Genomic DNA, 11476 nt, shown 5'->3' with positions numbered 1-11476 from the left:
CCTGGGATTTGCCTTGGGATCCATTTCAGCGGAGCCCCGGTGAAGTTCAGTTGAGCTGTGGTATCTCCTGGGGTTCCTCGGGAGCACAGAAGAGCCCAGCTCCCTTTTCCATCATGTTGCTGAGAACAGGTGGCCTCCTCGGGGGTCACCAAGTATATTTAGGGCTGAAATTGGAGCGGGCTGGAGCCAGATTGGCTGTGCTGGCCACATGCGTAATTAGGAGCTGATGTACCAGGCTCGCTCTCGCCCAGCACTGCTCAGGAGGGAAGACTGGAGAGGCTTTGCTCCTAAGGATATTTACTAGATGTTGCTGGTAAGGACATCTAATCACATTTGGCTTCTTTTCCTTAGATTAGGATCTAAAGCTGTTTCCTGACTCTGTAGTTTCGGAAATTAGCAGTTGTGCCTTGCCCATGGGAGTCAGATTTTCTGTCTGGCCGAATAACTGACTGGTCGGAAACTGCAGTGAGAGAAAAGGGCCCAAAACTGGGTTTTGGAAGTGCAACTGAAGGTTATAATCGTGACAACTTGTACAGAGAGGTTCCTTATGTGCAAGTCCCTACTGCTCTTGCACAGTTGTTCATAAACTTTTGCCTACTTTATCACAGGATGTGCCAATTTTTGACTGAGTTATTCTTCATTTATTTTATGAGGTAATATTCTGCTTTAATTTTTTAATATATATACTTTTTTTCTCAACATATTGGGACTAAAAAGGGACAGTATCCTATGTTCCTATATTTAACCTGCATTACTAGACTTCACTTGCCTCAGAAGGAATTGCAGTTTAGCCAGCTAAACAAAACCCCCCTGTCATTTGGTAGTATTAGCTTACACGGCAAATATCTTTGGACTCAGGAACAGCTGTTGCAAAGCCTCATCCCGTACCGACATTAGAAACGGGGCTATATTCCCTGGTGGAAAATTGTAACTGTGCCTTACAGCAAAGGAAAATTGTTGTTAATTAGTTCATTTAGAGGTTTGGACAGTAATCTGTACTTTGTAATTCAGCCAATTCAGTGGATTTTTCATCTTTTCCAGGTCTGAGGAAATATAGAGAAAAAAGCCACAGGAGGTAAAAAAAAAAAAAAAAAAAAAAAAAAAAAAAAAAAGCATATGCATAGGCTAATGCTGGGAAAAGTGAAATTGCCTCATTAACAATTAACATAAGGTCACTTAACAATTTACATTTACAATCTCTTTCTACATTATATTTCTATATGTGAATTAATATAGCAGAACATGCAGATAAAGCTCCCATTTATACAAGATTTTTAATAATGCAACCAAATTGTACAGAATAGTCTCAAAGAAAAACCTTCATATGACTGCTGTAATGGAAAAAAATCAAATCATACTTCAACAAATCTCTTCCTCTATTTTTCTTTTATAGTTTTCTTTGAATTCTAATATAGGTGTTACAACTAATAAAGTATTTGTCCAAAATTGTAACTGATATTGGTATTGATTGGTGCTTGAAACTTAATCCAACATTTTCCTATAATAATCTGAAACAAAGTAATGGCAGATCCCAACTGTAGTTCTTTCTGTTGTTCAAGTTCTTCAATTGATCAGCCAATAACAGTGTAATAATTTTGCTAGTTACTGTGACCCATGCACTTTATGAACATGACAGGTCGCTTTTCACTGTCAGTTGTGGGCTAATACTGTATATTCATACTTTCATCCACTGCATGACCAGTGAGTGGGGGAAAGACAGAAGAATACCCTCAAAATGGAGGAGGAAGAATATGAGGAAGTTGTGGAGGTAAGAAGAAAATCTGAGAGTCAGATTAATTGTTTTCTGCCTTGTGAATGATTATATTAACTACTTTAACAAAACACTGCTCATGAGCATAGATGGTTACTTCTGATTGCTCTCTGAAGATTAGAGTTTGATTAGATATCTGCTAAATGGTTTGATCAGTAAAAAACAACAACAACAGCATAATGTTGCTCTCAGTGGAGCAAAATCTCTCTGGTTCCTGTCATAGTTTCTGCATTTAAAAAAGGATTGTAACCATCCCACACCCCCATCACGAGGTTTTGTGGTTACACTTCTGCATAATTATAGATGCAGGGGGCCATCTCCTTTTCCCCCTGGCTTGCCCTCTGTCATCCAATCCATGCTAGAGAGGATGACTTTGGAAGCCACTGTCTAGCCTGGCTTCTGTCTGTCTGCCCACTGCAATGCAAAGATAAAGCAGTTTTTCCCCTCCAACATACTATTGACCAGTAGTGCACTTAGTCTTAGAAGCTGCAGAGATGGAGCTAAATTAGATAGACCTAAACCTGTGTAGGTATCTGTGGAGTTGCATCAGGGATTCATTTGCTGTTTGGGCATTTAAACTGACAGCTATACACCTAAGTATTTAGTCTTAATGATGGGATTAAAGGAATCCCAAGGAACTAGAGAAACTATAGTTTACTGTTATGAACAAATGCTGTGGGAATATACAAGGTGAAGAAAGGTCTTGTTACTTTCTTACCATCTGACATGAAAATTTGTATCACTAAATGTATCAGTTATTCTAACAAACCGCTTGGCTCTTTGAGGAAGAAAATAAACATGAGTTGCAGACACATGTCCCAGAACTCTTATTTCCACACCAAATTCAATGGGTTGCTGATTTCAGGCGGTATAAAAACATTGAGCCCTGGCTGCCAATTTCAAAACATTTAAATAATGAATGAAGTCATACAGTTTGCTAGTTGAGTTAGTTAAATATGTATTGGTAAATAAGACCATTGAAACACACACATGTTGTACAACCTAGTCAAAAAGACACTAGTTCTTCATTGTTTCATATTATAAGGTTATGACTATGCTTCCTGAGCATTGTGTGCGCTCTGTAATAAAATGTATATTTATTTGTTGTCAAAGTTCATTTGTCGATACTGGACTTATTATATGTCAGGCTTTATGTCTGCACAGGTCTGTTTAATCTTTTATTTATTTATTTTAATTTTTGATTACTGCCTTCCTGTGAGCACATCGCTAAGGCAGACCAGGGTTGTGTAGTAGCTTCCCCCAATATATTTAAAGAGAGAAAGTAAAGAGGAACAATAACATCTGGTATATCTTAAAGCTAATTAATCCTTTCCAGATTTTTTTTCAAACTATATGCATCCTCTATTTTAAACCTATATGAATTCTATCAGAGATTTGTCTTTGGAAAGGGTAGAATGTTATGATTGAATAATGAGTGGCTGAGACAATGCTAAGGATTTTAAGATACTACATTTCCCTTCTCTGGATTTGTTAGTCTGCACTGGACACTGTAGCCGCTTGTGATGTACAAAAATTAGGAAATGATGCAAACCTTTTAGTGCTGAATAACTGAAGAATTTGGGGAAGGTGGTTCAAACACCTTACAGGGTCAGCGAGCAGAAACTGCCTGAAAACAAAACTAAGAGATGGACTGCAAAGTATCAGCCAGCGACGTGAACCTGGCCTGAAGAACAACTTTGTGAAAAGGGCTTAAATTTTAGTCAGATGTTTAATGAATTGATTCAAAGAGCTTTTGGTTCCTGTAGTTTAGGCATGTGAACTTGAGCAAACGATTGCCGAGGAGCTTTTCAAAGGTAACATGTTAAGTTTTTACCTTGCTAAAGGTAACCTCAGTTAAATACCTTTTCAATAGGTTAAATACCTTTTCGATAAAACTGCTGCTCGCTCCCACAGCAACACCTTTACCTGATTTCTGTCAGGTAATCAGTGTGGCTGCGGACCCGGCCCTCAGCACCGCCGCCATTTGCCGCGGCGCCATGGCGGGCTGCCGGGCAGGCGGGATGGCGCCATCGCGCGGCCGCCATTTGCTGTGTGGCCCAGGGACGGCCTCGGCAGGGCGGCTGCGGGCTCCCCGTTGGGGCTGAGGCTCTGCCTGCCACAGCGCCCAGCCTTCGTCTTTCCTAGGGGATCCGTGCTCTGGCAGGTCACGGAGGGGCAGTGCAGGTTGATGAAGGGAGATGTGAGCAGGACTTGCACCGTCAGGGAAAAGAAGAGTTGACAGTGCCGTCATGAGAAACGAGAGCCTGAGGCACACATGGCAGGGAGGGAGTGGAAACCCTGGTTAAACAGGGGATGGGGGCTGGCTGTCAGGATGGAGAAGGCTGGAAGCTTGTGGCAAAAGGAGGAAGGTTCTTGCTTCACCTGCAGATCTGCAGCTTCAGAGTGGGTGTAGCGCTCTGGGCACTTCATGAGGCAGCTGGAGAAATCCTCACAGATACAGCCCTTGTGCTCAGGGATGGCCTTAATCATCCCAGCGCCTGCTGGAAGGGCACTGTGGCTGCGTGCAAGCAGTCTAGGAGATCTCTGGAATGCATTGAAGATTCAGGAACATACAGAAAAAATCCAATCGTTAATGCAAAAAATTAAAAGATCTTCAATATCATCAAGGATAGGTACCTATGAACTACAGCTGTGTTTCTCCAGAAGTGTGTTTTTAAAACAGTCCTTTTAAGAGAAGCTACAACTTACTATTCTGTATGATCTGGCCTAACAATGATTTTTTTTTCTCCTTTGTTTACTAGTACTACATTGAGGAGACAATTATTGAGGAGGGTGAACCACATGAGGTAAAAGTTCCTGTGAAACTGCATGTGATCTATATATGCATGTAATTAATATACAAAGCTGAACTAGTGATCTTTTGTGTTCTGAGGATTCATTTTTGATAGCAAGCAGACAACTATCAGTGAACAGTTCCTTCTTAAATCATTTATTTCCTCTCCAAGACCCTGTTGTGTACTGACCAAGAGGACTTCTAGCTTGTGCAGGGTATCTGTCCTATCTGTTTTCTGAACTGCAGTTGGGAGTAGACTTAGATGTGTGCAATTGCCACCTGCCACTGTTTGGTTTTCATCAGAAGGAACTGTGGATGTGTCCGTCAGGAAACGACTATGCTTGTTTTTGTTCTGCACTGTGTCATTTGCCCAGCAGCTAAGTTTACACAGGAGCTGACAAAATGAAACACAGGTTTCATTTTTTAAATGAATATTAACTAATTATTAATGAATAATGAATTTTATTTTATTTATTTAATATTTTTATTTTTTTCTTGTTATTAACAAGAAAAACAGGCTTTAAAAGATTTCTTAGGTAACATATTGAAAAACAAACCAACCAAACAAACAAACAAAAAACCCCCAAACCACACAATTATTAGTGTTAAAGATGAAAGATGAACAGAATTATTGAGGATGTGACTAGATATGTATATATGAGCAATAGGGACATGCATGCATTATATGTAACATTTTTAGGAAAAGAAATACATAAAGATTCTGCCTGAAACCAGTTTGCATATTAGTTCTTTTCCCTTTACTTGTGTAATCTAACTGTGGTCATTTGCAGATTTTTTTCATGTCACTTGTAACAAATATTTGAGGTAACAAGGAGTTATATTATAGATTATAGATTATATAATCTATAATCTATATATATATTATATAATATATAAAAATTAATATATATATATTATATTTTTAATACAAATATAATAAATTCTTTGGTATGCTACTATGAAATATTCTTTATGGCATAGACTTACGCTGAAACAGAAGCTTAGTGGTTCACTTTATGTGTGTTTCCTGACAAACAAAAGATCTGTTCCCAAAGTCTTCCTATAGTTTTAATTTAACAAAATATAATTCAATGAATACTGTTTGAGCAAATAGACTAGGACTATACTTTTGAAGAATATCATATTATTTTTAAGATGAAGCCAGCCATTGAATTCATCAGGTGTTTTAAAATCTGTAGCCAGACTGGATTTAAAGGGAGCAATAGCATGATTATTTCTGTGTCTGATGTGTATCAGTTTTTGAAAACAGTATTGTGGAATGGTGAATTACATATGAGTATGAATATTTTCCCAATAGGAAGTGTCACTGTTTTTCCACTTTGTAAGTGGTTTCAGAGTAGCAACTGAGCATCCTTGTATATGCAGAGGAGGTGGAAAATTATGATAAAATTAAAATATAATTAAAATATAAATACAATAATGATAATAAAAAGATTTATAATTGCAAAGCAAGTAATTTTTTCTTTATTCCCAGGTGATCACTGAGATCACTGAGACCACTACCACAGACTTCACAGGTCCTAAAACTGTCACCTATACTGTTGAGCATGAAAAACCTTCTGTTGAGGATGCAGCACCTCCAGTCAGAAAGAAGACGATACGGACAAAAGTGGACACATCTAAGTTTTTGACACCTTATCTGCAACACAGTAATAAAATGAAGGACCTGTTCAGTGAGGTAAATTGTCCCATGTCTTTTATTTGTTTAGGAACACCAATATAAAAAATGTTTAATAGGTATTGTTGCAAACCTTCATGCTATTATTTTCACTACATCTGTATTTCACTTCATGATGTGTACTAGTGCTATTTGCCTGGAGCAGGAAGTTTCCTTCTTTCAATTAACCCATGCCTTGCCCATTTCCTGCTTAGGTGCATTAAGTAATTAAGCACAAAAATTAGCTTGTGGCAGATGTCTGAATATCTTCATAGATGTCAGTTAATAGGACTCCCGCACTATCTGACTTGGATACTCAAGTAAAGATACAGAAGCCCATGTCTATTGGAATGCAAACCTCAATATTTTTATAGTAGTATATTTCTCTACCCCTCTATGCATCAAATAAAAATTTTTGTATGTTGGAACAAGTACTTACCTAAATTCCTGGTATGGGAAACTAAAGTTCAGTAGTTCAGTACTGTACTGTGTTTTAACGGGTGGAAAACAACTGCACTTCACGTACGTAAGATGGTGTCAGATCCTTTTTCCTAAACCTTTATGTATGTTACTCACCAGTGTTCACTGTTAAAGGGTTATGTGAGATCACAGGTCTAGGAATGCTAGGCTCACGCAACAATTCTCTTTATCTTTGGTTACTGAAACAAGTAACTGTATATTTATTAATACCAAACTCCTAATGAGAATAAACTCAATTAGAAGTGATCCAAAACAAGCTAAAGATAGAAATGGATGTTTTCCATTGTGTCAGATGGAAGAAAGTCAGTTGGTTAAAATAAGCATAACTCTGCAAATGTAATTGAGTAATGCCAGTTTGTGCGAGTCAATGATCTGTCCAAAATTCCTACACTAACCAGATGAATACATCTATAATTGTTGTTTACATTTCTGCCAGAGTTTTAAGACATGTCTTAATTACATTAGTCATTATTTTCTTTCAGAACAAGTACAAAGAAAAATTTAGAAAAGAAAAAGGAAAGCCATATGCTTCCACAATTGATACCCCAGAAATTCGGAGAATCAAGAAAGTGCAAGACCAGCTCAGTGAGGTAGGTATCAAATGTCATAAGAAAAAAAAAACATAGAGTAGTAAAGAAGCCAATTGAATCATAATTTTAAATGTTAGATAAGAAGTGATAATTTTTTTGATAATATGCTGATGAGGCAACCTGAATGTTTAGCAGAAACTGTCAAGATTACAAGAGCAAGGAATACAGAGTACATGACAATCTGAGTTCTGTGATGTAGATTGGAATTTAGGCCTTTCAGTAAGGGAGACATGATTATTCCTGACCAGTGGAATAATAGTCCTGTTTCATTGTGGAGAAAGAGGTTTGAAAAATTCTGATCAGAAGTTACAGACAAGAGATGACGGTGATGCTGATATTATTGAATTTGAAGATACAACACAGTATGTCCTGCAGTCATCGTGGATGATATGCCTGACAAATTTTTGTTGAGGTTAAGTTGAGTGCTGGGTGAATAGCCATAGAATTTTACTTCTAACATGTTTAAACATCTTTGTTTTCATAAAGCAATGGAAAGTCAGTTCATAAAAACTGGAAAAAATGATACTAAAATTCTCCAAGTGTTGCAAAATGAACTTCTGTACATCTCATGATTTAATATTGGGTTTTCCAAGGTGTTTTGCTCCTTCTTTGTCCCCTCTGTGTGAATCGTAGTGATTTACTTTTGCAAGCCAGCCTAGGCACAATTGCCCCACTGATGCAATGCTTAAAGTTCTGGAAGCTAGCTCCTCCTCCTCCTCTCTTTTAAGCAATTCCAGTCTCCCTTTCAGCAATACACTCACAGTTTGGGAAACTGAGATCTGCCTACCAAAGCATCTTAATTCTTTGTACAGTGAATAGGGAGAGTTAAGTCCCTAAGAATGGCAATCCCTAAAATTTAGAGGGGAGACACCTAATCTATCCGGTGTTCAGGAGCTGAGCATCCACTAAATTCTATTCCACTCCTGATCTGGGATATATTGAGGAATGTGGTACAGCAGTCCACGCACCAATGCTGACTGACTGACCCTGCTGTCAAGCTGGGAGTAGTATAACTGCATTAGGATCATTTTATGCCCAAGATTGCCATGGTGGTGTGGCTATATTGCTTTTGGAACTGCAGCTAGTGTATGGTCCATGGTAATGGACTGTGAAATTAAGACATACTATGTAGCATGGGGATCTCTCTATCTCGTTATGCAGGATGGAAGTACTCTTGGAAAGAGCTCTGTTTACAGCATTACAGAAGGGCACTACGTCTCACTTGGGTTCACAGCTCTTGACAGAGTCTCAGAGCTGCTTTTCTTTCTTGGTTAATTTGCAAAATAAATTTGTTTCCATAGGTTTTATTTCTCAGCGACAGCTAGTCCACGGTAAAGGTTAATCACATACATGTACCTAAACGCTTTACTGAATTCAGATTTGGGCTGTTTGCAGTATTAAGTGTTCAAATATTGATATTCTGCTTTTTTTTTAAAAAAAAAAAAAAGACAGTTTTTGCTGTAAATATAAATGTTGTTTGGTATGATCTAGGTTAAATACCGCATGGCTGGTGAAGTTGCTAGAACTATTTGCCACGTCGATGAAAAGGCCAAGGATATAGAACATGCAAAGAAAGTATCGCAGCAAGTGAGCAAGGTGAGCAAGTTGTAACTTCCTGGGAGCATTGTGAACATTAATGGATCATGGAGTTACTGATAGAAGTAAGGTTCTGAGCTCAGGGTGCTGAAACAGTATCTCTAAAAGAGTTTACAAGCACTGGAAAAGAAACTGATCGAAGCAAGTATCAATACTTTAAATGTTTATAAATACTTTAAATGTTTTCAGTTGATGTCTTTAAATGTGACTGTTTTGAGACTTTTACTTTGCAAAAATCTTTAGGGCAGGCTAACAACAAATTAACAAATGTAAATATTTTTCTACTATTAGAGTAACCAACCTGCTGATCTTTCTGTGCAGGTCTTATATAAACAGAACTGGGAGGAGAACAAGGACAAGTACTTACTTCCTCCTGATGCCCCAGAGCTTGTGAATGCAATAAAAAATACAGCAATGTTCAGTAAGGTAAGAAAAATCACAGGTTTATGCAGCTGAAGTTTAAGAAACATTCCAAATCAGATATTAATTCATTCTGTATTCTGGCATTTTTCTGTTTTTAAGAAACTCTATACAGAAGACTGGGAAGGAGACAAAACATTATTCTATCCATACAATGACAGCCCAGAACTTAGAAGGGTGGCACAAGCTCAGAAGACTCTGAGTGATGTAAGTATTAAAGCCTGATAGACAGGTGGATCACTGCAGCAGTGTAATTTGGTAGGCTTCTTGGTGGACTCTGTAAGAAGATAAAAATGCATAGATATGCACTAATAGTTAGCTCTGACAGTAGTGCTATTTCAGTAGAGAAGTATGTATTCTATTGGCAATTTGATGTTGGATTATGAGTGAAATAATTGAAGATCTGAGATAATCAGTAAGAAGACCTCTGTCTCTCAAAATGTGTTGAGAAACTCTAGGTTGGTTCTAAGCCCATTTCACTGGGCTTTGTGATGGATCTACAAATCTGTATCTCTAAAACAGCAATAAGAAAACTCAGGAGTTTGTGAGGCAAACTCAGGATTCTATTTGCTGATACTCCTGTTGACACAGACATGTAACTGTTCAACTAAATTTCAGGTTTCACATAAAGACTTCCACAAATTTTGCAGATGTCTCGTTTATCATGAGAAATAGAGTAGTATACTTGAAAACTTTCCTAGGGAACTGTTTCTTTTTTGATGTCTTTTATCAAGAAAAATTTTCCATGTTATTTTCCTCCAGAATAAATGTGATTGAAAGATTTTAAGCTGCAGCAACTGTGGACAGACTGGTATTAGTTAATGGTGGTGTTAGCAGAATTAAAAGTAAATACTCTATTGCGATTTTAGTGGGTACTTACTGTAACCAATTACCTCTTTCTTATCTTCAGATTGTCTACAAAAAAGGGCACGATGAACGAAAATCTAAATACACTTCTCTGCCAGACCCACCTGATGTGGAACAAGCCAAGAAAGTGACGAGGCAGCTGAGTGATGTGAGTAGAATGCAGAATTCTTTTGCAGAAATCTTCCTTTTGGAGTTAGAGAGACGAAAAGGTACTTAAAGAAAGCTTCATTCTAGTCAGCAAATTTAGCTTTCACAAAACATTTGCTTCTATCATACACATTGCTTCCCATTCTTCCTCCTTTTTTTTCTCTCTTACTTTGCATTTTAAATGTTTACAAGAGAAAGCAGAAAAAAAATCCATTTTACTCTTCTCTTATAAGTAAACAGTGAAATATAAGTATATATCTGTTTTCTAAATGAGTTGCTTGCTTTGAAATTAATAAAATAGTTACCTGTATATCTACAAAACAATAAAATTTAGAAAAAAATGGTTATTTTTGGCATTATACATTCTTTATCAATGTGCTAACAGTTGAAATGGCATTGAAGAAGTTGTATTTTTGTGCTAAAGCAATTGTGGCTGAAAATGCATTTGGAAAACTGAGTCAAAAATCAATAAGATGTTTTGTTTAATTAAGCAGTTACTGCTAAAGTAACTGTTTTTTAAAATGCTTTAAACTTTCTGTATAAACAGTTTATACTTGATTTCCATCAGCTTGAATATAGTCTAACAGAAATCACACACACCATGCCAATCCATATATTGAAAGGATTTTCCATTTACGTCCTATAACAAGTTCCAGCAGGAATAACAATAAATTCTAGTTTAACTGATGGTTAATATTATGCACCAATATTATGTGACTAGTGAGAAAACATAACTCAACTGGAGGAATAACTTAATGATGTCTCACAGAGAGTATTTCTGATTAAGTCTTTCGGAGTAGATGACATTTCACCTATTACTTTTTGGTTAAGGGAAGGTACCAAAGGAAATAACTGAAAACCGGAGCATTAGGTGAAATCATATGTCAGGTTATTTTGACAGTAACTGCTGAAGTGGTTATAATGCAGATGTAAAGTATGGAGCAAATTTAATAAGAAGACTTTAAAAACAAATTTGTTAAGTGAAAATTGAACTGGGGATTTTTTTTTTTTTTTCATTATAGATTATTTACCATGAGGACTATAATAACAAGATCAAAGGCAAGTGGAGTCAAACTCCCTGCTACGATGTTGCAGTTGCAAAAATGAATGCAGAAAATATAAGTATGGTAAGT

General features: G+C 37.1%; 1 protein-coding gene across 22 annotated transcripts in view; it reads left to right on the top strand.

The window, feature by feature from the left end:
- The first annotated feature begins 258 nt into the window (after positions 1-258).
- Positions 259-11476, top strand: part of NEB (nebulin) — a 120218-nt gene continuing 109000 nt past the window's right edge. For 19 of the 22 annotated variants that reach the window (XM_084523897.1, XM_084523882.1, XM_084523898.1 and 16 more), the window contains exons 1-11: positions 262-313; positions 1042-1075; positions 1703-1768; positions 4534-4578; positions 6061-6264; positions 7206-7313; positions 8805-8909; positions 9231-9335; positions 9432-9536; positions 10240-10344; positions 11366-11470. In XM_084523897.1, the coding sequence (XP_084380023.1) occupies positions 1736-1768; positions 4534-4578; positions 6061-6264; positions 7206-7313; positions 8805-8909; positions 9231-9335; positions 9432-9536; positions 10240-10344; positions 11366-11470 (915 nt within the window). In that variant the 5' untranslated portion in view covers positions 262-313; positions 1042-1075; positions 1703-1735. Of the gene's footprint in view, positions 314-1041; positions 1076-1702; positions 1769-4533; positions 4579-6060; positions 6265-7205; positions 7314-8804; positions 8910-9230; positions 9336-9431; positions 9537-10239; positions 10345-11365; positions 11471-11476 lie in introns of all 22 variants that reach the window. The other 3 variants (XM_084523890.1, XM_084523892.1, XM_084523891.1) reach the window with 3 other exon arrangements.

Source organism: Aythya ferina, assembly GCF_964211825.1.
Source record: "Aythya ferina genome assembly, chromosome: 6".
In the NCBI taxonomy this organism is placed as follows: Eukaryota; Metazoa; Chordata; class Aves; order Anseriformes; family Anatidae; genus Aythya; species Aythya ferina.
This window is presented reverse-complemented; position numbering and strand designations above follow the sequence as displayed.